The 24892-nt window shown below is 40.2% G+C and overlaps 1 protein-coding gene across 1 annotated transcript; it reads left to right on the forward strand.

The window, feature by feature from the left end:
* Positions 1-3237: 3237 nt before the first annotated feature.
* On the forward strand, positions 3238-24892 carry SELENOT (selenoprotein T). Its single transcript, XM_044755451.2, has 6 exons — positions 3238-3476; positions 16786-16896; positions 17679-17805; positions 19632-19719; positions 21705-21858; positions 22361-24892. The coding sequence occupies exons 1-5, from the start codon at positions 3340-3342 to the stop codon at positions 21827-21829; spliced, it is 588 nt and encodes a 195-aa protein (XP_044611386.1). The 5' UTR covers positions 3238-3339; the 3' UTR covers positions 21830-21858; positions 22361-24892.

Genomic DNA, 24892 nt, shown 5'->3' on the forward strand with positions numbered 1-24892 from the left:
CGCCAGTTTGGATTCTGGGTGCGGACCTATGCACTGCTCATCAGGCCATGCCGTGGTGGCATCTCATGTAGAAGAATTAGAATGACGTGCAACTAGGATGTATAACTGTATTGGGGCTTTGGGGAGGAAGAAAAAAAAAGAGGAGGATTGGCAACAGATGTTAGCTCAGGGCCAATCTTCCTCACAAAAAAAAAAAAAAAAAAAGAGAGTCAGTCTGTCCTTTGAGGCTTTGGAGCCAGGCATTGACTTCTGTCTAGCTATGAAAGTCCTAGATGCCACCTTCCAATATAATGCTGTTTTGTCTACATTGAAAATCTGTTGTTTAGTGTAGCTGCCTTCATGAATGATCTTAGCTAGATCTTCTGGATAACCTGCTGCAGCTACGACATCAGCACTTGCTGTGTCACCCTGCACTTTCATGTTATGAAGAGGCTTCTTTCCTTAAACCTCATGAACCAACCTGTGCTGGCTTTGAACTTTTCTTCTGCAGCTTCCTGCCCTCTCTCAGCCTTCATAGAATTGAGGCGAGTTAGAGACTTGCTCTGGATTAGACTTTGGCTTAAGGGAATATTGTGGCTAATTTGATCTTCTATCCAGACCACTAAAACTTTCTCCATATCAGGTAATAAGGTTTGCTTTCTTATCATTTGTGCGTTCACTGGAGTAGCACCTTTAATTTCCTTCAAGAACTTTTCCTTTGTGTTCAGAACCTGGCGAACTGTTTGGCACAAGAGGCCGAGCTTTCAGTCTATCTCAGCTTTCAGCATGCCTTCCTCACAAAGCTTAATCATTTCTAGCTTTTGATTGAAAGTGAGAGAAGTGCAACTCTTTCCTTTACTTGAACTCTTAGACACCATTACCGGGTTACTAGCTGGCCCAATTTCAATATTGTTGTGTCTTAGGGCATAGAGAGGTCTGAGGAATGGCTGGTTGGTGGAGCAGTCAGAACATACACAATATTTATCATTTGAGTTCATCATCCTATGTGGGCACAGTTTGTGGCACCTCAAAACAATTACAATAGTAACATCAAAGATCGCTGATCACACAGATCACCATAACAAATAGAATAATGAAAAAAAGTTTAAAATAGTGTAAGAATTACAAAATGTGACACAAAAACACAATGTGAGCAAATGAAGTTGGAAAAATTGCACCAATAAGACTTGCTTGACACAGGGCTGCCACAAACTTTTAATTTATAAAAAATGCAATATCCGTGAAGCACAATAAAACAAGGTATGCCTGTACTGGTTTTGTAAATTTAGCTTGTATCCAGCAACCTTGCTGTACTCAAAGTTTGTCAGTAGATTCTTTTTGGTTTTCTTTGTACATAATCATATTGTTTGCAAACAATGGCAGTTTTGTTTCTTTCTTTTCAGTCCTTGCATGTTTTAATTCTTTTTCTTGTCTTACTAAATTTGCTAGATACAGTGCATAATTGTACAATTCAGCACAATGCTGAATAGGAGCAGTGAGCGTGGGTATCTGTGACCAGTATCTGACTAAGGTAGGAATTTCCTGAGGTTCTAATGTTTCAAATTAAGTACAATGTTTGCACTTTTTGTACTTTTTATCAGGTTAAAGAAATTTCCTTCTAGGTTTCCTGAGAAACTTTATAACTAATGAGTTGAATTTTATCAAATTCTAGTGAAATAATCACATGATATTTCTCCTTTAATTCATTATTGCAAAGAATTTGCAATACATTTTTTTTAATTAAAAAAATTCTTGTACCCTGAAATTATCTCCACTTTCTCATGATGTATGTTTTGACAAATTAACTTAAATCTATTTCCTTTCTCCCATTCCAGAAGTTCCCTTCCCATTGACACCAATATAATCACTCATTTGCTTTATCAAACATTTATATGCAGCAGTCTTAGAATAATAATACAAACAAAATAGTATCATTATCAATGTGATTACTGAAAATGGTTTAAGATTTTGAAGTTCCTTTTGTCCTAAGATTTGTTTTAGTCACTTAAAGTTTAAGTGAGCTGAAATTAACAGTTGTGAAATGTTTTCCGACTTTCACTGCATCCCTAAATTAGGAAAAAAATTTTCATCATGTGCTATATTCCAGCTATTGGATATGAGGAATTCTGGGCAAACATTTATTGAGAACTTCCCATTCACTGTTTCTCGAACTCGTATCTGATGTATTTCATAACTGCAATACCTGGGCTAAATGATCCAGAATGACTGATATTTATTCATAATGAGACTTTATTTAAAAAGTATGACCAAATTTTCCATTGCCACCCCCAACCTTTCCCAAGTCATCCAATCAAAGCCCAGACACTACAGTATTCTTTCTAACACCCTCTTATTAAGACTTCCCTTGGTTTCCGGTGGTGTGTATTTCTCTTTGCTGCAATGAACAATAAAGGTTTTTGGCTTCCTCGTGTACTCTTGGCCGTTAAGGCTTTGACGCCACCTATCATATCATAAGACATATCAACCAATGGCAATGGATTAATTTCATTTTGGCCCTGACTGGAACAAATGAACAATAGAAAAATGAATATTTATTAAGATAGGAGAAATTTGAACACTGGATAATTGCTATTAAGCAGTAACTTTTTTTTTAAAGGTAGGATAACGGTATTGTGGTCAGTTTTTTTTTTTTTTTACAAAGAATACTAATTATACTTTTAGAGATACGTGCTTAAATATCTATACATGCAATGATACGGTGTCTGAGACTTGCTTCCCTGAGAAAAGTGGCTAGAGCTATAGACAATGAAGATCGTCAAAATGCCAGTAACTGTTAAAGATCGTTAATGAGCAAGGAAATTATTCACTTCCTGTATATAATTGAAACCTTCCAAAGGTCTTTTAAATTACATATATATATATATATATATATGTATATATTCTTTTAGGAGAGAGCAATACTGTAAGATCAAAAAGGCCACAGCAAGGGACCCAAAAAAAGTCACGGGGGCTTTCCCTCTAGCCCCCACGTCTGAATCAAGGCTGCTCAACAGGTGCTCCTAAGGGTCTCAGGCAGATAAATGTCCGAATTAATGAACTGGTAGGTAGAGCCCGGACGTGCCGGGACCGATGCTAACAGGCTCCTCTGACCGCCCCCTCGAGCCCCCCGCGGCCTGTCTCCCTCGCTCCATCCCCGAGCCCCAGCACACCGCCAAGATGGTGGCGGGACGGCGGACAGGTGCCCCCGCCCCGGGGGCGCGCTCCGGCTGGCTGCGCAGGCGCACTCGGCCCCTCCCGCCCCGGCGGCTCGCGCCTGCGCGGTGGGGCGCCCTCGCGGCGCGGCTCGGCCTGCGGCGGCTGCAGTCTCCGTCCGCGGGCGGCCGAGGTGGCTCCGGCGCCATGAGGCTCCTGCTGCTGCTCGCGGTGGCGGCGTCGGCCGTGCTCCGCAGCGATGCGTCGGGCAGCCTGGGCGGCGTGCCCGGCAAGAGACTGAAGATGCAGTACGCCACGGGGCCGCTGCTCAAGTTCCAGATCTGGTGAGTCTGCGCCGCCGCGGCCGCCCCGCAGCGCCTCTGCCCGGCGCCTCTCGCTACGCGAGGCCCCGGCTTCGCGGCCTGGCGCGCTGAGCTGCCCGGGCCCGGACGAGCGGCGCCGCCGGCCGACTCCGCGCCTCCCCGGGCGGCCGGGCCGCGGGGCTCCGAGGAGCGCGGCCCGGGAAGGGGCGCGGAGGGCCAAACACGGAGGGGCGGCCCGGCGGGTGGCGGAGGGCCGAGGCGGGGAGAGGCCGCGCCCGCCCCGTCTGCGGCTCCCGAAGCGCCTCGGGGTGGAGCGGGTTGCCTGCGGACAACGTTCGCTCCCTGACCGCGGGATCGTCTTCGTGCCCTGCTCCGGCTCCCCGGGAGCTGCCCGCCCCCACCTCCTCCTCCTTTCCGCTCGCCTACTTGTGCGTTCAGACAAATAGGCAAAAAAACAAACAAACAAACAAAAAAAACCCGAAACACACACCCGGCCGTTTTGGATCTTGTGCTGTGAGTGAGTTTGTCCTTGTAAGCAGAGCGGTGATGCGTGTAACGAGGTGAGTGGGGTTGGGGAGGGTGTGAAAGGCTCAGATTAGAAGAAGAAACCAGAATTGTGAAACTGCGAAACCAGAATCCTGTACCGCGCACGATGCCGTTTTTTCAGCATAGGATGGTCAGATCTGTAAATCTTCAGAGTCCCGACACTTTACAATGTTGGAGTATTGGTGTTGGCCATCATGCATTTAAATTAGCTTTTTCAAACGTCATTTATTAACGTGTGTACTAAAGTTTAGATCTTTCCACGTATCCAACTAGCTTTTTTGCTTAGTCTTTAAAGATTAGAAGGTGACAGATATTTTACCAACCTATGCATGTTGTTAAGGTTTAAATGTGATACTTTTGGACTTAAGTAGTTAAAGAAAGACTGCAGTTTCCGAGTTAGCTAATGTTTCTATTTCCTAGATGTTCCTAGATGTTTCTATTTCCTAATGTTTCTATTTTCCTAATGTTGGTTTCACTTGCGCTTTTCACACAGTGGCTCTTATCGGAATACTTGTCACAATAATTTAATAACTGTATCGTCCACCGAGGATATTCATAACAAAGTTTTCAAAATGTGTAAACAGATGTAACGAAGGGCATTCAGCTCTTCAAATTAAACTTTTAAAAAAGTGTTAAGTACTTCAGCTGAACTTTTTGATACTTTTTGGGTTTTTTTCTTTATGTACAAACTTACCCGAAAAGTCTAATAAAAGTTTTCTTTTGCAGTCACCCTGAGCACGTTACATCCAAAAGTGCTTCAGTTTTGTTCTTTTTTTAACCCGTGGATGGGCAGTACCTTTATTAATATGCCCTACCAAGGACAGGTATATTTAGCTGCTTGCTTGTTACCTTTTCCCCCAGAGATTAATCTCTGTATAGTAAGGTGAATATTGAGTTTCTGGTTTTAGAATCTCTTGAACATTCATTTGCAAGTGTGTTTGGGAAAAGAGAGGAAGCTAAGACAATTGAGGATAAATATGTGAAAATTCTTTTAATTCCATTTGAAATCTGAGTGCTATAAAATGCAGTTTTTCATTAATTACCACTATTAACAAAGGAGAGCTATTTTTACCTTCCCTCGCTTTTGTCTCTTATTATTTTGTATTTATTATGAGTACTGGTTCTTTAACTTTAGCTCAATATCACATCTGTTAATTGTACACCTTTTGTAATTGCTAATAGAAGAAAAGAGCGACATAACACAGGAATGGCATTGAAGGGAGAGAGATCAGGCATGCAAATAGCTTAAAACAAGCTTTGCTGGCCTGTGCTCATGTATTTTTTCAACAAATGTTCATTCACCACCTGCTTGTGCCAGGAGCTGGCAGACGCACGGGCCCGCGGGAAGCCTGCGGACCTGGCGCAGTCCCGCCCTACGCACCCAGTGTCTGCTTTGTCATGCCAGTTGATTCAGCAGCAGAATTAGATAAGTTTGATGACATTCAGTTCATATTTGGGGGAAAAATTTATCCTGCTTATTTGGACGTTTAAATACTGAACATAAGAAAGCAAGTTCTCTAATCAGAGCCTAAAATGAAGTGTCCTTGTCGCATTTTCCTTTCTCGTGATTTGTGTGTGTGAATATGTTCTGGCAGGTACTGTTCGGCGTGATCGTATGTCTCCATGCTTTGTTTTGCCCTTATTTGTGGTCAGACCTACAGCATTTAATCAGTTGTTGCAGTTTAAAGAGATTACTGGTTACAACTCTCTAGTTAATTCTTGTTTGAACATTTGACAAATGATTTACTAAGAACAGTACATTAAAGTTATGATTTCAAAACACAAGAATATAGCAAAATTTCCCAATTTTTGTTAATTTGAGAATCCACTGCTGTAATTTTAGGACAGCCAACTTGTAAAAGAAGTTTTAAGAGGTAAATGAAGCAACTACGACAAGAACAGCTTTCTTTAGATTTATACCGACTCGGCCTTCTTGGTATGGAGGCAAGAAAATAAAGACCTAAGACTGGTTTGGATGTTGATGCTGGTCAAGATTAGTAAAATGCTGGATTGAAGAAATCTGAGAAATTGTGAGTTAAAGAGATCCCGTTGCTTACTGTAGACTTAATATTTGCATGTTCCACAAATATTGAGCACCTACTCCGTGCAAGCTCTTTGCTTGGTGCTGAGAATTCAATTCACTGCTCTCACAGTTACAGGCAAGAGCAGAAGGCAGTCATTAATCCGTGGACAACACACACAAAATTACCATCAAGTGCTGCGAGGCAGCGTTGTATGAGAGAGACCTCATCTGGGGATCGGGGAAGCTTTTCATGAGGAAATGAACTCTGAACTGAAATTTTAAGGATAAGCTTGATTTAGAGAGAGCTTTCAAGCCATGGGACTAACATGTTCAATGGCCTCGTAATAGGAGAGAACATAATTTCTTAAGGAGGCCACGCTACTGACCTCAAAGACCAGAGAGGTGGCACGATGCTGGAGGGTCTAGCCAGCCATGTTGAGTAAAGACTAGCTGGTATAATTGTGGAAAAGAGCTTCAGGGGACGAAGAGTAGATGTGCAGAAACTGTGTAGGGGAGCTTTGGGGTTGCCCAGGCAAGAGACGGCAGAGCTTGGATCGAAAGGGGAGGTAGGGGTACAGAGTAAAGGGACAGGGTTAAGAGCTCTTTAGGAGATAAATTTAGCAGTTCTTGCTGAGGGATTATTACATATTTTGGGGGAAGGAGAGGCAGCATGGAGTGAGAGGTGTGAGAGATGACTCCTGAGTTCTGGAACGATGCTGTGCTAGTCACTGGAATGATGAACAATTAAAGGAGGCACATTTTATGGGGGTTTTTTGGTGGGAGGGAAGGGTAAGATTCTGAATTTTTAAAACTGAAAACATAGTAGCCAGGAGAAAATCCTACAAAGAAATTTTCCTCTCCTGAAAATAGCCACAGTAACTGAAACTAAAAGTGTTGACTTTATTTCATGAAACCTTAGTTCCGATGGATTGTAAGATACACCATTGTTTTATATACCACTCAGAAGGAAAAAAATACTGCCGTTTAAATTGTGGCACTAATGATTGTTAGATGAATCCTGATTATTTTTAAGTGCTAAATACGAGAAGTGGACTTCTTGGAATCAGTGAAATACAGGAGTGATAAGAAGTTGGTGCAGACAGTGGGGGGGCAGAGTGTTACTAGGTAACAGAGTGGCGGCTACACTGCCACTGTTAGATTTTAAAAGTTCTGTTATGTTTACATAGAATTTAGTTATCGTTTTGTTTTTGTGGGTTTTTTTTTTTTTACCATTTTAAACAACAAATAACTGCAGTATATGAGTACTGTGCACATAGTCGTTTCTACTTAATAATGAACAGAGTACTTTAGTTCAGAGCTTTTAGATGTAAGTAAAATGTGAATGGTTTTAAAGGTTTTACCTCCTCTTATGAAAACTGAAACATTGTTTCCCTGCACTTTGCCATTAAGGTAAGTGGTGGAAATCAAATTGAATATATTATTTAGAAATACCAAGATAACCTCATGAATTTTGAATCACATAGGTACTGGCAAACGGTGCATTTATAGGACTAGCAGTTTGGAGGCCCAGGTTCCTATTCCATCTTGCCTCTTATCTTCTGAATGACTTTTGGGAAATTATTTAATCTCTTTAGCTCTCAGCTTGTTCATCTGTAAAATGAGGATGTTGGTTGCATTCCAATTACCTCTAATATTCTGTTACTCTATTTTGTTCTCTTGGGGAGCTTAAAGGAAAGAAGTGAAAGCATGCATGTGTGTTTCATTCCTGTGGTCGTCACTTGAGTGTGGTTGGAGCCCTCCGTTTCTTTGATTGTCGCCCTGCCTGCTTTCCAGAAAGGGAAATCGTGGTTCACATCTCACGTTGCTTGGGGTGCAGCCTGGGATTGGCGAGGAGGAAGTCTTGCTGGTAGGTTTTAGCAAGACCTGCTGATGATCACGGCCTTGTTTTTTATGCTCTTTTTTTTCATGCCACTTGTTTTCCCCTTCTGTCCAGTTTTTAGGAAGATAGGAATTTGTTTTTTACAGTAACATTTGAAAACCAGTTGTCTGGTGGGAGAGACAGCTGTGTAAACAGTGTTAGAGTAAAACATTCTCCGTGTTCTAAGAGAAGTCATAATAGAGGGCTTTAAGAACCCAGAGGGAGGAAAGATTACCCATTCAGGGGGAGTTGGACGGCTTTGCAGAGGAGGAAGCGAAATCTTTTTTTTTTTGCCGGTTTTATTGAGAGATGATTGACATACATCACTGCATAGGTTTAAGGCGTACAGCATGATGGTTTGATTTACGTATATTGTGAAACAATCACCACAATAGTTTCAGCTAACGTCTGTCTTATATAGATACAATAAAAAGAAAAGAAAGAAAAAAGGAAGAGAAATTTTCTCCTTGTGATGAGAACTCTTAGGATTTACTCTAACTTTCCTCTGCTGTCGGCCCTGCGTATCCACAGGTTCGATATCCACGGATTCAACCAGCCGAGATGGAAAGGCCTGTGATGGTTGCATCTGTGCTGAACATACAGTACAGTACTGTACAGACTTTTTCTTGTCGTTATTCCTGAAACAGTAAATAACTATTTGTGTAGCATTTGCATTGTGTTAGGGATTATAAGACTCTAGAGATGGTTTAAAGTGCACAGGAGGATGTACGTAGGGTACATGTATATCACACAGCAGTGTTGGGCATAGTCGTCATGTCACATTGCACCCATGGGGCTTATTTATCCGATAACTGGAAGTGTGTACTTTCTGACCTCCTTCACCCAATTTCCCTCCCCTGGCCTCCCACCTCTGGTAACCTCCAGTCTGATCTCATTTTCTATGAGCTACTTTTTTGGTTTTTGTTTGTTTGTTGTGGTTGTTTTTCAGGGAAAGATTCACCCTGAGCTGACATCTGTTGCCAGCCTTGCTCTTTTTTCCCCAAAGCCCCAGCACACAGTTGTATATCCTACTTGTAAGTTGTTCCAATTCTTCCATGTGAGCCCCCGCGACAGCACGGCAACTGACAGATGGGAGGTATGGTTCCATGCCCAGGAAGTGGACCAGGAAGTGAACCTGGGGCTAGCGAAGTGCTGAGCACCCCGAACTTTAAGCGCCTTTAACCACCAGGCCATTGGGGCTGGCTCTATTCTTTGTTCTTTTTAGATTCCATTTGTAAGTGAAGTCATACGGTACTTATCTTTCTCTGACTTATTTCACTTAGCATAATGCCTTCAAGGTCTGTCAAGGATTTCCTTGTTTTTTTTGTGGCTGAATAGCATTCCTGTGTGTGTGTCTGTGTATATACACCACGTTTTCTTTATCCATCTGTCCACTAATGGACACTAGGCTGTCTCCATGTCTTGGCTGTTGTAAATAACACTGCAGTTGAACGTGGGGTGCAGATATCTCTGAGTTAGTGTTTTCATTTTCTTTGGGTAAGTATCCAGAAGTGGAATTGTTGGATCATATGGAAGGTCTATTTTTAATTCTTTGAGGATCCTCCATACTGTTTTCCCCAGTGGCTGCACCAGTTTACAATCCCACCAGCAGTGCACAGGAATTCCCTTCTCTGCACATCCTACCAGCATTCCTTATCTCTTGTCTTTTTCATGGCCACTCTAACAGGCGTGAGGTGATACTCATTGTAGATTTAATTTGCCGAGGAATTGAAATCTTGAAGGCTATGGGGAACTTGACCAGGACTTACTCTAGAAAGAGCTTACAGGCTAAGGGAAGGACGTATGCAAGTGAATCCTGACGCAGCATGGAGGACCGGAGGGGACAGGAAACAGCAAGGCTGGAGTCACATAATCAGTTAAAAACCCCCAGCACAGTGTCACCTGCTGCCGTCTGTCAAGTGCTCATTATTATAATTTATTATTTGTAACGTCTTTAGTGATGAGAACATTGGTAAATAAACCCTCAAAAGCTTTACTCTTTCAACTTAAAAAAATGACGATAGCTTTCTAGCTATGAAAATAATACGTTAATTGTGAAAATAATAAAAATGCATGCAGAAGAAAGTAAAAAATCCTTGTAACCCTCTATGAACATTTTGAAGAACCTCCTTCAGGCCAACTCTGCACAGACACACACTGTATTATGTAACTTTGTATCAGTGAGTTCAGAGTTGTATGCTTTTTTTGAAATTTGCTTCCCCTCCATCACTTATCTTTTCATGTCAGTAAATATAGTTCTGCATCAGCAGGCATAGAATTCCATAAGATGATATTCTTTAATTTATTTAACCAGTGAACTTTTTGTTTATTTAACATTTAGGTTGGTCCTAATTTTTTCACAAAATTACTTAGATGAATATCCTCAAATATCTTGAGTACGTGTCCAATTATTTCCATAAACTAAATCCATAGAAATAAAATGTTATGGTTCTGTCAAAGGGTATCCCATTTTAAATTTTGACATACAGTCATGTGCTACATAATGACGTCTGGGTCAGTGACGGACCACATATGCAACGGTGCTACCGTAAGATTAGTACCGCGTAGCCAAGGTTTGTAGTAGGCTCTTACCATCTGGGGTTGTGTAAATGAGCTCTGTGATGTTCACACAGCAATGACGTCCCTAATGACACTTTTCTCAGAACACGTCCCCATTGTTAAGCGATGCCTGACTGTAGTTAGTTAATACTCCTGCTGAAAGGTCTTAAAGTAGGTTGAGTTTTTGAAATTTTCTAGTTTATTGCAGTGTAATCAAAGAATGTGACATTTGCCGTTCTTACTGGGCTTTCTTTGTGAGCTAACGTAGGGGGTCGGTTGTTGTAAATGTTCTGTGGGCTCTCAGAGGATATTTTCTATGGGGAAGAAACTGATGTATCTCTAAAATCTGTCTATTCATGTACTATTGACATCTTCCGTAATTTTTGTTTATTATTCATATTCTATCACTGATTCAGTTTTCCACTCATCAATTTTCTTCTTTAATGCCTCAAAATATATTTTTAATTTTGCTTTTTGGTTTTGAGATTTTTGGCAGTCCTTCCGTAACTCTGATCATCCTTTTCTTCTGCTTCTTGCAGCATATTTTTGGGTCTGGGCTCTTACTTTGAATCTTCTGTTTGCTGTTTCTGCTCTTTCGATTTGTGACCTTTTTTTCCACAATCCCTCAGGTATTTTTCCTTCTGTTTCTCTTCCCAGTTTCTCAAGCAAGACAAGAGAAATAGCTTCAGATATTATCAATTGTTGAACTGTATCCTCTCCATTTGACTGTTACCAGCTCACTCTCTTCTTCGTTAGAATGTTGCCAGCTCCAGAAGAGCATAGACGTTTGTCTGTTTTGCCTGCTGCTTGTTGTCTCTAGAGCCTAGAACAGTCCCTGTCGTCAGTGTTTGTTGAGAAAGTGAGCACAGTCTGCTGCAGTTCACTGCGCGTGGCCCTGAGATAGCCTGTCTTCCTTGTCCCCCCTTTAAATTCCTACCTGGAGTAGAGATGGATAGCTCCTGAGACTCTTCCTTTCTGGTAGGTTTTTCCCTGCTCGGCCTCTGCTTCAGTGTGGTGGCTGTTAAGCATAGAGTGTGATACCTGTGAAACTTCGGTTTTGCACGTTCTCTGCATCAGTAACCCTCCTGGCCTGAGCTCCGTGCCTCTGCTGGGGGCCAGACTTCCCGAATTCATCCTGCTCCCCGAGGCCTCTTCCTGCTGCTCTGACACCCCGACACACCCTAACTGCTTACCTTGTGGGGTGATTTTTTTCCCTAAGATTCCTGGTTTTTTTGTTGATTTTATTATAACATCACATGAAATCAGTGTACAACCAAGTAAAATACAAGACAGACAGGAGAGCAATAAGCAGAACAGCCGAGACACGTCTCTAGTTTGGCCAAGGAATTAGCATAGAACACACTATGTTTTATTTTTTATCAGTCTCTCTAACAGTTTATAAAAATGCACTGAGGGTGAATTTTATGGCATGTGGATTGTACCTCAGTTTTTAAAAATATATTGAAAAGAATAAAAGCACGAAGTCTTATATGAAGTATTTTAAGATGAGACAAAGAAATTACACAATGGAATGTCACCAAATTTATGGGTAAGTCACCATTTCTGGAATGCCTTTATCAAGCCACCTTTATTGAGTAGCTATATACCTTATAAATCTGTTAATAAAAAATGCTTTCCAGAGTAAAAAGATAAAATTCTTTCCCCAGGAAGAGCTGAGGAACTTACGCAACTTATAAATTCTTGATGGAATAGTCTACAGCAAAAGATGTCCTGAAATGTTATGCCAAAGGTATAGGGAAACCAGAAGCCAGTGACCTCAGGAATAAGACACAAAGAATGAAGAGAATAAACACATCGTTAATTGAACCTTAGGTTTATCAGATCTTTGGAATAAACTCAGTAAAGAAGCCAGGAACCTTAGAAGCCATTTGAGTGTGTGTGTGTTTTACTGTGGTGGCCGCTGTCGTGCTCCCGGAGTGAGGGGCTGGAAGCAGGCCGCTGGATTTCACGTACCACGGTTCCAAACCTGACAAGCTGATACCTCTTTAGTGCCGTTTTTACACCTTTTACAAAAGCTGAGCAAGTTCTAGCCCACATTTTGATCTTCAAAGTGTATGAGTACTTCCTGTTTGCAGGGTTTTTTTGGCTGCTGCTTTTTTATTTTGGTAAAATATACATAACATAAAATTTACCATTTTAACCATTTTTTTTAAAGATTGGCACCTGAGCTAACATCTATTGCCAATCTTTTTTTCTTCTTCTTCTCCTCAAATCCCCCCGGTACATAGTTGTGTATTTTTAGCTGTGGGTCTTTCTAGTCGTGCTATGTGGGACGCCACCTCAGCATGGCCTCACGAGCTGTGCCGTGTCCATGCCCAGGATCCAAACCCATGAAACCCTCGACTGCCGAAGCGGAACGCGCAAACTTAGCCGCTCAGCCACAGGTCAGCCCTTAGCCATTTTTTAAGTGTACAGTTCTGGGACATTAAGTTGTTTGCAGTCTTTTAAGAAAACATTTATCAGATTAGTCTGTTCACTCCCTGAATGTCTTGTTTTTTGTGTGGTTTATAGAGTACCTTGTTCAGATTTCATCGCTCACAGCTCTTAGAATGGGCAGTGCCCGACAAATGCCTGTTACTACTTTGCCTACTGAACAGAGCAGGGAGAAATAACGTTTACATCTAAAAACGCGGTTTTCAGTCATCACTGAGCTGTTGGACTGGTCAGTGCTTTGGAAAGTCAGAAAGCATAGTATTTACAAAATATCTTCCTGATTTTCTTGGTACAGCGAGGGGGAAATACTAGTTGAAATTCTTGGAATGCAAGTAGCGGAAACCCACCTGAATTTGTTTAAACAACACATTTGGAAATGCATTTAAAAATTGCTACAGCCGTGGTATTAGAATCCAAAGGCAGGACTACAGCAGGGCCTCAAGACCGGCTGGAAGGGAAAGTGGGAAGTCTGAGGAGACTTCCTTCACCCTTCCGCTGGTTCACATCTGTGCTTTCTCAGTAAAATGCACTCCGTTTTTCTTTCTCTGAAAGTTGACTTCTCGCCTCGGTCCTTTTGAAAGATTACCACTCTCCTCTACCCACAACAGTTAAATGTTTTCAGTCTCCTGAAATGTTAAAAGTTCACCTGCATGGAGATAGTTACTTCTTAAGATCCCAGTTCTTCATTTTTAGAGAGAACTCAAGCCTTCCTGTCACAGGTTCGCTTTTCTGGAACATCAGTTCTGGCAAGGAGTTAGATCTCATTGTGTAAATAGGATCCAATCCTGTGTGTGGGTGACAGGACAGTTGGAGGGGAGGTGACTGTGAAGAAAAGGGGAAAGTGAGTTCAAGAGATGCTAAAAATAGAAATCACAGATTTTTATTTCATAACAGTAAATGTCTGAGATTTTGCCCGGTTTTCTTATAATAAGGAGATGTGAGAGACTGGGGTTTGTGATAGGCTCAAGGTTGATATCCGGAGGCATTTAAATACGATCGGGGGCGGATATAGTCTAGAAAAGGCAAAAGTGGGATGCTTGGCACCATGAATTAGGAGAGTGAAAACAAGATGGACTTAAAAAAGCATAGAATTGATTTGAAATGGTTAGCATGGACAAGGGATTTTTCTGTATTTTCTAAATTTCCTTTCTATCTTCTAATTCGTATGCAAATTCTTTCTTTTAGAAAAGTATTGTGTGAAAAATATTTTAAACTGAGCAATTTCAGAAGTTAGCTCCATATAGTAAGATATTTTTGTATCATTAGAAAGAGACTTGCAAAGTGATTAGGACTTCAATTTAAGATTTCTTTTCAGAGTTTCAGTTTACTTCTTGAGGACGTTTGGTCCAGGAGCAGCAGGACAGGCAGCTGCTGCAGCATATTTTCAGCATGTTCGCATATTTCTGTGTTGGAGGTCCGCTGGACGTTGTAGGTTCACTCATTGACCTGGAAGGAATGGACTGAGTTGAAAGAGCCGAGTGTGCTGGGAGAGGCGGAATGATTCCTGGCTTGTTACCACATGTGCCTTTAATTTAACATTCTGCCCACCTCGGTAAACACTGGGTATGTTTTATTTCACAAAACGTCTGTCAGCAGTAGTGGCTGCTGTTTCAAAACAGGAAATTGTTTTGGGGAAAATGATTATATAGGAAAAACTTAGTTGTTTTTTCTTCACAAGACTAGAGGCAAATATAGGGAGGAAAGTTTACTTATGTATTTATAAATGTGTCTAAAAGTATGTTGTGTCAGTCTTATAAACCGCTTATTTTTCAGAAATAAGAAAGGTACCTTTTTAAAAATTTTTATTGAAATATAATTGACAAGCATTATATTAGTTTCAGTTGTACAACGTAATGATTCAATATTTGTATATTTTGCAAAATGATCACCACACTCAATCTAGTTAAGATCCGTCACCATACATAGTTACAAATCTTTTTTCTTGTGATGAGAACTTTCAAGGTCCATTCTCCTGGCTTCTTTCAAATATGAAATACAGTGCTATTAGCCATAGTCACCATGCTGTATCTTACATCCCCATGCCTTATTTGTTTTGTAACTGGAAACTTAAAGAAAGGTACAGTTTCAGTGTCCTTTTTGGATTTCAAGATTGTAGGCTGACTCTGTTTGGAGTTTGATGCAGAGATCTGAGACTCAGCTGAAGAGTTGGGACTAGAACTGAGGATGGAGTTAGGCTTCTGAGCATAGTAGCCAGAGAAGCAGGTACCAGGAGGCGTCTGATCCAGAGTGTTGCCGCGCACAGACGCACCTCTCCAGCTAGGCCTCTCAGCGCTTCCCTTGGCGAGGGATTGAAACTCCCAGAGCAAATATGAGGGATTTGTTGGGGCCCGCAGTCTTGGTTCTCCCAGAAGGAAAGTCTATGCTGTCTTCCTGGAAGAACCTCAGAGATCTCTGCCAGCAGGAGGCCAGCTATGTGGGTACTGGATTGTGGCATTGCTGGCAAAGGGAACTTGCTTCCTGGACACAGGGAGGATGGCGCTTGCATCATTTAACTGTTGGGTTGAGGTCTAGTGGAAAGGGTCTGGATCCCCAATCACAAAGTCTCTGGCTTAGTCTCAGCCCTCTAACCCATTTTGAGTTGGTATTTGTGTATGGTGTAAGATAGTGGGCTAGTTTCATTCTTTTGCCTGTGGCTATCCAGTTTTCCCAACACCATTTGTTGAAAAGACTGTCCTTTACCCATTGTGTATTCTTGTCTCCTTCATTGTCAATTACTTGACCATATATGTGTGGGTTTTTTCCTGGGCTCTCCATTTGGTCCCATTGATCTATGTATCTGTTTTTATGCCAGTACCATACTGTTTTGATTACTATAGCTTATTAATAGAGTTTGAAATGAGAAAGTGTGGTGCCTCCACCTTTGTTCTTTCTCAAGATTGCTTTGCCTATTCCGGGTCTTTTGTGGCTCCATACAAATTTCACTGTTGTTTGTTCTATTTCTGTGAAAAATGCCATTGAAATTTTGGTAGGGCTTGCCTTGAATCTTTAGGTTGCTTTGGGTATTATAAACATGTTAACAACATAAATTCTTCCGATCTATGAACATGATATATTGTTTCATTTATTTGTGTCTTCTTCAGTTTCTTTCATCAATGTCTTAAAGTTTTCAGTGCATCTTTTTTCCCCTATAAATGCGCTCTGGTGGCATATTTCCCTTTTGTTGCTTGGGCAGCGTATTATCACACGCTGTTTAGTTGTTCAGAGATTTTAGTGGAGATGATTGGAGACTGTCAACTGAATTTCTGGAGTAATGATACGGATTGCTGTCATATTACTAAAAATTATCTTCCCAGTCTTGGTTTTTCTTTGCAAAGTAGAATCAAATTATGGAGTCAGAGTGAATCTAAGAGCGAGTGACGTTTCTTTGGTCGTGATTGAGAGGCAGCTCGGCCAGCTTAAGGGCTGCGTGGGGATAGCAAGCAGTTCCATGTCTGGTGGTTTTATACTTCCTGTGCCCCACTTTTGAAAGTCCCTATTACAGATGAATAAGAGTTATTTTCATTTCAGTGTCTATACAGTGATTGATACTCAAAAAGAAAGGCATTTTGATTTGAGAGCTCAAAATGTGCTGCCATAAATGAATGGGTATTTCCTGCTGTCCAGCAATAACCCAAGTCTAGAGTTGAATGTTCTCATGGAAGGATTTCCTTGGGCAGGAGTAACTTAACTATGTGGAATTTGTGAAAAACGTCCATGTCCCTGTCATCCAGCATGAATCATTTTTAATTTGTGACTGTTCTTGAGAAACACTTTGAATCTTGGTAATGTATTTTAGGCTTTGTGTAACTGCAACGTAAGTCTAGCCATGTTCTAAACGACTTACCGTAAGCACGTTTATTTTTCTGCAGTGTTTCCTGAGGGTACAGGCGGGTGTTTGAGGAGTACATGCGGGTTATTAGCCAGCGGTACCCGGACATCCGCATTGAAGGAGAGAATTACCTCCCTCAGCCCATATATAGGTAAGTAAATTTCACTAACTTAAAAAGGAATTTTTAAGTGAATTTTTTTTACTTTTTTGAATAAATTTTGTGAATTAGTTCAGTTAACTTTCCTTGATTATTATGATTTCTTTAGTTGATTATAATATTCAGAGAACACTGTTTTATAAATAGCAAGTTTATTTGATCCAAATACAGAATTTTTCTGTAAGAAGGAAAAGAGGAGGATCATTTCAGAGACGGCAATCCTTCTAAAGATGTGTTTTCTTATGTAATTTTTATTGTGGAAATAGACCAAGAACTCCCAAATGTTCTAGAAAGTCAATGGTATAAAATTATGTACTGTTAAAATAATAGTTTTTTTATTTTATTTTTTTGTTTTTCTTTTGGTGAGGAAGATTGGCCTTGAGCTAACATCTTTGCCAGTCTTTCTCTATTTTGTATATGGGACACTGCCACAGTATGGCCTGACGAGCAGTGTGCAGGTCTATGCCCGGGATCCGAACGAGTGAACCCAACCACTATACCACTGGGTCGGCCCCCCCCCCAAATAATAATATTTTTAAAGGCCATTGCTATATAATTTTATAAGTTAATCTTTGATTGATTTAGAAGATATTAAGCGTTTTTGTTTTAAAACCACACAATAAACTTTAGTTACCGTCTTTTTCAGACGCTAGTTATAGTTAGTAATGTTTGGATTTGGTCTAGAAAGTGTCCATACACATACACTTGAGTTAGGAAATTTTGAAGTAGATGAGAAATTGTGGCTTCTGATGAATTTGTTTCTTTTCTTTTGATAGACACATAGCATCTTTCCTGTCAGTCTTCAAACTAGTGTTAATAGGCTTAATAATTGTTGGCAAGGACCCTTTTGCTTTCTTTGGCATGCAAGCTCCTAGCATCTGGCAGTGGGGCCAGGAAAATAAGGTATGTAACGTAATAGCTTTGCCAGCTGGAAGTTTTTAGTTTGTCAATGAAAATGTTTCAGTGGATTTTTTTTTAAGTACTTGTTGCCAATTCACCTGTTTACGTGTATTGTTTCAACTGCAACCACTTTTTATCACTGGGAAGGCACTTGACCTGCCTTGGACTTAGTTTCCATATTTGTGTATTAAGAATGATTAAATCTTACCTTTTGGTTATTTGAAGGATAGGGAGGTGTGTGGTAGAACCTGGGCATGAAATAATTTAATATCTGACTTTGATTATACAACTTAGGCCAAACCGTATCCAGCAATACATAATATAGGGGTTTTCTACCAACTGAGGTGAGTATTAATGGGTTTAGTCACATTAAAAATGGGATTTCCACTGGTTTGTTCTTATCCAAACTCTGTTTTTATTATTTGTCCTTTGACTTTTCTGCTCATGGGGAATCTGTTTAGCGAATAACTGAAACAATCAATTTAAATATACGTGAGGATCTTGTGCTGTCTCTTCTTTTATAGGATCTTGCTGCAGCAAACATTCTAGATCTCTCTTTCCTCTGTTTTACTTAAAATCATCTTTTCTGGAGGGTCCACCTTTCTACTGTGAGAAATAGGACTAATTTTTATTTCTCTCTTGAGAGGTAAAATGAGATGAGATTGCTTGGGTTGCCTTCTGAGAAGCGTCCTCTCGGAGTCCTGTGTGGTCTTGTCCTTGGGTGCTGGGCCGAGAGAGCTGTCAGCTGGCTCCCACGCAGCTGTAGTTCTTTTTCTTAGGGAACCACTGACCTCCAGTAGCAGGCGAGGCTTTTTAACGTAAACACCCTCAGGTGCTCACTCAGTGCCGTGTGTCTGTACCCTGTCACTAACAAAATACCGATTGCATAGGATTAAGAATTGGAATTTAAGAACTTATTGATAATGTTTTGGGCTATCTATATTCATTAATTCTGGTAATTCCAAATTATCTTTAGTGCATATTACTTCCATAGACATAGAACTGTTGTTGACATGCCTGAAAGCTGTCGCTTTTATGACACTTCCTTGTGCATTGTGCCCATGAAAGTAGACGTATATTCCCAAATGCTAGGGTAACCGCTACGAAATCAGAGCCCTCCCAGCTCAAGTGGGACTGGGGCAGGGGAAAGGGGTGCGGAGCTCTTTCTCATCTGCTATGGGCATTTTGACTGATTTGTGTGAAACAGCTTGCTGTGAATTAATATCCTCACTACACCCTACTTTTAGTCAGGTGATTTTGTTAAATTAAAACCTTTCTGTCCAGCAAGGAGCTTGTAGTCTCTTGGGAGGGTATAGGTTTACCTTCAAAATGTGAATGACTGTAGTTTAATATGCCAGTGCTTTTGAACCTACTTTTTTTTCTTAGTTTGACTTAAAATGATTTGTTTGGAACATGGACAGGTTGGAGTGAATACCTGGAGTTGCTGATTATTGTATGACTAGTCTCTTGTGAATTTGTACATTATGTTATAAAAACAGTGAAATATACCCTTCTTATTCTGATATTCTTTTGTTTAACTTACTAAGGCTATTATGAGATCTCTAGAAATTCTATCTCTATGTTGTGGATATCATATATAAGTTCTTTAGTGTGTATAGAGCTGTGAATTAATGTTGCATTTTTCTTGTTCTGGTACATTATCTGAACGTAGGGAATAGCCGTAATAATTTGTATAGAAACTTTTCAAGTAGATTAAGCAATTACCAAATAAATGAGACTACATACTTAAAGATTACTGTCTTAAGATGTCATGTTGTTTTGATTTCACAGTGACTTTGCCTGTTGTCCTTACTTGTACTTTCTCGTAGGTCTATGCGTGCATGATGGTCTTCTTCCTGAGCAACATGATTGAGAACCAGTGCATGTCAACAGGCGCATTTGAGATAACCTTGAATGGTGGGTTCTGCATAGTTTGCGTTCTGCGATAAATTTTAAAAGACTTATAATGAACGTCAGGCTTTTCTATGTTTCATAATATGCTAAATTATCTCTTTATATGGTCCTCACCTACTCCTGTGGCTTTAGAATAACGCTTGTGTGATGACCTCTGAGTACAGAGCTCTCGAGAGCTCTAGACCTCTCTTCTCGGGCTCTACCCAGGAATCTTAAGCATTACCCACTCCCAAACTGTTGATTCCCTCAGCTTCCTGCAATTCTTGTATATTCCAATTTGCTCTTTCTCTGGCATTTCTCGTTTATTTAATGGCACAAGTATCATTCTACACAGTTGCCCATGTCAGAAACCTAGGATAACATCACTTTCTCCCTTAATCTCCATATATAATGGGTTACCAAGCCTTCTCGATTGTACCTTCTATATTTCTTTTTTTTTTTTAAGATTTTATTTTTTCCTTTTTCTCCCCAAAGCCCCCCGTACATAGTTGTATATTCTTCGTTGTGGGTCCTTCTAGTTGTGGCATGTGGGATGCTGCCTCAGCGTGGTTTGATGAGCAGTGCCATGTCCGTGCCCGGGATTCGAACCAACGAAATACTGGACCGCCTGCAGCAGAGCGCGCGAACGCAACCACTCGGCCACGGGGCCAGCCCCACCTTCTATATTTCTTAAAAATCTACTTATAGGGGCCAGCCTGGTGGCACAGTGGTTAAGTGCGCATGTTCCGCTTCGGCGGCCCGGGGTTCACTGGTTCAGATCCTAGGTGCAGACATGGCACTGCTTAGCAAGCCATGCTGTGGTAGGCGTCCCACATACAAAGTAGAGGAAGATGGGCACAGATGTTAGCTCAGGGCCAGTCTCCCTCAGCAAAAAGAGGAGGATTGGTAGCAGATGTTAGCTCAGGGCTAATCTTCCTCAAAAAAAAAAAAAAATCTACTTATATTTATCTTCATTGCCACCACCCTAGTCCAAGCCACAATTATCTTGTTACCAACCTCTAATACATTCTCTAAACCAGAGGTTGAGAAGTAAGTCCCATGAGCTAACAGTGATTTTTTTGTGACATGTGGAAGTCATGTGAAATTCACATATCTGTGTTCATACCTAAAGTTTTCAGTTTCATCAACGAAAAATTTGTGGAAATTTTCTCTCTAGTTATAAGTACCTATACAATATCCTTGATTTTACCTCTTACTCCATAAAGCCTAAAGTATTTACTATCTGGTTTCTTACAGAGAAATTTGTTTGACACCTGCTCCAAACAGTACAGTGATTTTTTTTAATGTGCATTTCATCGTGTTGCTACAGTGCCTCAGATTCATTGAGTCACTTTACTTTGTTCTCTAGATAGTGACCAGACTACTTAACCTGGCCAAAAGGCCTGCATGATGTAGCCTGGGGAATCAGATCATGGCCCTGTGGACCGTATCCCCTGCTGCCTGTTTTGTAAATAAAGCTTTATTGGAACACCCCATGCCCATTCATTCACGTATCGCCTGCTGCTGTTTTCAGGCTACAGTGAGTGTTGAGTAGCTGTGGCAGACTGTATCTTGCTGAGCTGAAAATGCTTGCTCTCAGGCCCTTTGCAGTTTGTTGACCCCTCCTCTCGTCCCTGCTCACCTCTCCGGCCTCTCTTGTACCCACTCTCCTCTGTATTTCAGCCCTCTCTCACTTCTGATAATACCTCCTCTCAGTTTTAAGAATACCGCTCATTTTTAATAATAAGTGCAAAGGCTCCTTTCTTCTCTCTCATATGTCAGCATCTTGTAGTTTTAATTCTTAGTACACAATTGTGCTTTTGTAGCTATTTATGTAGTGCTTTTTGTATTTCCCCTTCTATAATGTAAACTCCATAAAAGGAAGAACCTTAATTCTTTGGCTCACTTTTATGTCCCCAGCTGTGTACATAGACAATAAATATTTGTAGGATGAGTATCTTACAGAATCATCTTTAATTTTGGGGGGGTGCTACCGCTTATTTTTATAGATGTACCGGTGTGGTCTAAGCTGGAATCTGGTCACCTTCCATCCATGCAACAGCTTGTTCAAATTCTGGACAATGAAATGAAGCTGAATGTGCATATGGATCCAATCCCACATCATGGATCATAGCCCCACCTATCAGCACTGAAAACCCTTTTGTAAGTAGTTTAAAAATATAGTAACTACATATCGGTACCAGTTCTCATCACGAATCAGCAAGATTCTAGATATTACATGTTATCACTTGAGTTTCCAACTTGAGATTTAACAGATGGATGTTTTGTTCATTAAAATTTATAATTGATCAAGAGAGTTTGGACCTGCCAAAATGAAGTGAGATTGTGCTAATAATTTTATCTTCAAGGCTTAGTAACTGGGCCTGTAACATCACTTTTTGGCTGTGAACTCTTAATGGCCAGAATTGGTATATTGTGCTAGGATGTTTATATACGTAGCTTCTCCTTGCCATCAAGTAACTAGTTCCTAAGAGTGTGCAAAGTCTTTTTAACAGCTCAAGATGGAAAATTTATAAGCAAATGTGTGAACCTGGAGAAGTGAGCGTTAGTTAACTTCTGCTTAGCAGAGATGTTCTGATCGATGAGTTGATTTTACAAGAGTAGATTTTGAAATAAAACTTTCTTTTTTCTGTGTCTCTTTCAGACATTAAGGGACTTTTGCAAGAGCAGCGTGGCTGACAGTATGAAGGCCTGTACTGAAGACAGCAAGCTGTTAGTACAGACCCGATGCTTTCTTGGCAGGCTCGTTGTACCTCTTGGAAAACCTCAATGCAAGACAGTTTTTCAGTGCTGGCACATTTTGGAATTCTGCACATTCGTGGAGTGCAATAATACTGTATAGCTTTTCTTTGTCTTCCCCAAATCCACTCAGTTAATAGTTTTTAAAAAATGTAGACATTGCGACTTCTACCTTTTTTCTTAGTCATAGTTTAAAAAGTAGAAAATTGAGTTACAATTTGATTTCTTTTCAAAGATGTCTGTTAAATCTGTTGTGATTTTATATGAATTTTCCCTTTTTATAGTTTAAAATCAATCATCTGGGGATTACACCTGAAGTTCCCAAAATACTTTATAAGAGTTTATCAGACATCTTTAATTTGGTCATGTCAAATTTATATAGTTTTCAAAATACTGCAGATTGTGAACAGTGCATTATACAAGATTATGGGGGGAAATCTTATATCCAGAGTACTCTACCAGTTTGTGTGTATGTGTGTGTGTGCGTGTGTGATTACTAGAGAATTACTAAAAGACCAACCGCTTTTTAAATCCTTATGTAGTTCAAGTGTCTTGCCTTGACCAGTCTAATGAGTTGATTAACTTGGCCTTTATACTTAACTCAATAAAAAACTAAGCAGATGGAAGTTAAATAAAAAGTTTGAGTTATTTGCCCAGCGTACCTGTTAACATTATATTTAACAGTCTGCCTAAATTTTTGTTTTTGACCTGCAGATAAATAATTTGATAAGGGACGCACTTTAGATTCACATACAAATAATAGATCATTTACCATTTTTAGGATAATTGAAACTTGCCTCACTAAGGGAAGTTCAGTGGAACCTCATTACAACATTAATATTAGGAGAATGGAGATAACTTGTCTAACATATATCAATTTTATTATATTTGAGGAAGAAAATTGAAAAAATTTTTATTCAGTGAATTTACTATCTTTCAGAGTTCTGTAAAGATAGTTTAAAAAAAAACAATTTCAGTTGATAAAGACTATAAGAGTACTTTAGCAGAAATAGGACCACAATGTAGAAAATCAGTCATATAGCAACAGTCATACTTCAGCTTCCATATAGGACTAGAAGTGGTCGGTGTAGATTTTTTACTGGCAGTACAGGGATTTGAGGGACAGTTAGGAGATAATTCAGCACTGGGTCCACCACTGTGTACTTGCTGTGTCACCGTGTATGTGTTGACTGCATGTCGTAATGATCATGATTGTGAACATACTATAGTCTCCAGCTGACAGGAAGTCAGTCTAATCAGTCACTGCAGAGAATTGATTCACCGGCTTGTCCTTCTCCTAAAGACTGCGCAGCTGTTCCCTGAGTTCGTGCAGTGGCGAGAGTCCGTGCAGTGTAAGCTGGAAGTTCCTTAGAGGTTATTATTCAAGCGTGGTAACACTTTGTTACCTGTGACTAGGGCTTCAACCTTGTTAACTCGATTGGTGCCAGTGCAGACTCCTGTCTTCTGCAGGTTGGACACATTGCCCAGTGTGTCAGGTGTTTTCTTCAGCTGAGGGACGTTCCACTGGTGACAGCCTTTGGCATTTAGCCCTTCCAGCCTTGAGCCTTGGACGTTCCCTGATATCTGACAGGTCAGCCATGGTGAACCTGAAACTCGAGGCTAGCTTTTTCCATGTATGCCTGGGGTGAATAAGTTTTCTTTTGGAGAATAACTTTAAGTGGCTTAGACTCTGATAAAAGCTGTTTTGTTGACACTCATCCCAATATTGTTGATTTCTCTTTGGCCATATTTAAATCTAGGATTTAATTGAGTCTAGTGAAAAAATTAGTGGGAAGCATGAATATAAAAAAGAAAATTTAAGGAAAAAGGGAAAGTTAAAACAAAACTATTTAGAATGTAGTTTTACTATATTCCTAACATTTCAAAATTTATTCGTTGCTTACAAATTGATGTGGCTCTGTAGTTTATAAATGTCTGTGTGCTGTATTACTTAGAAGACCATAGAACATGACAGCAAGTTGGCTAATGTTATTGGAGTTTTATTGCAGTTGCTATTGTGGAAGAAATTATTTGTTATGTTAATAAAAAAGTTGGCGAAACATGGCTTTATACGTCAGTATCAAGATGTGCAAGATAAATTTGCTTTCAGATTATAAATGCATTGTTTACTTCCGGCACTTAGCGTTGTGGCAACAGGAGTTGGTCACCCTTTACCACTCTGAAAACATAACAGAGTCCAAATGATGATTCTTTCTTGTTTTGAATGTTTTTAGTTTGGGACCTCAATTGGTTGGCATTTTATCATTGTCATAATTTTAAATAATTCAGATTTTTAAAATAGCCTACACAATTTTTAAGCATGATTTGATATCTAATACTAAGGTTTTTTTTAAATCTTTTGAGAGAAATGTGAGGAATTGTAAAGTTTGGGGCTTTACCTCCCTAGCATTGTTAAAATAAACTTTTATTAAGCTGA

The sequence above is a fragment of the Equus asinus genome, chromosome 21 (assembly GCF_041296235.1).
Source record: "Equus asinus isolate D_3611 breed Donkey chromosome 21, EquAss-T2T_v2, whole genome shotgun sequence".
Taxonomy (NCBI): Eukaryota; Metazoa; Chordata; class Mammalia; order Perissodactyla; family Equidae; genus Equus; species Equus asinus.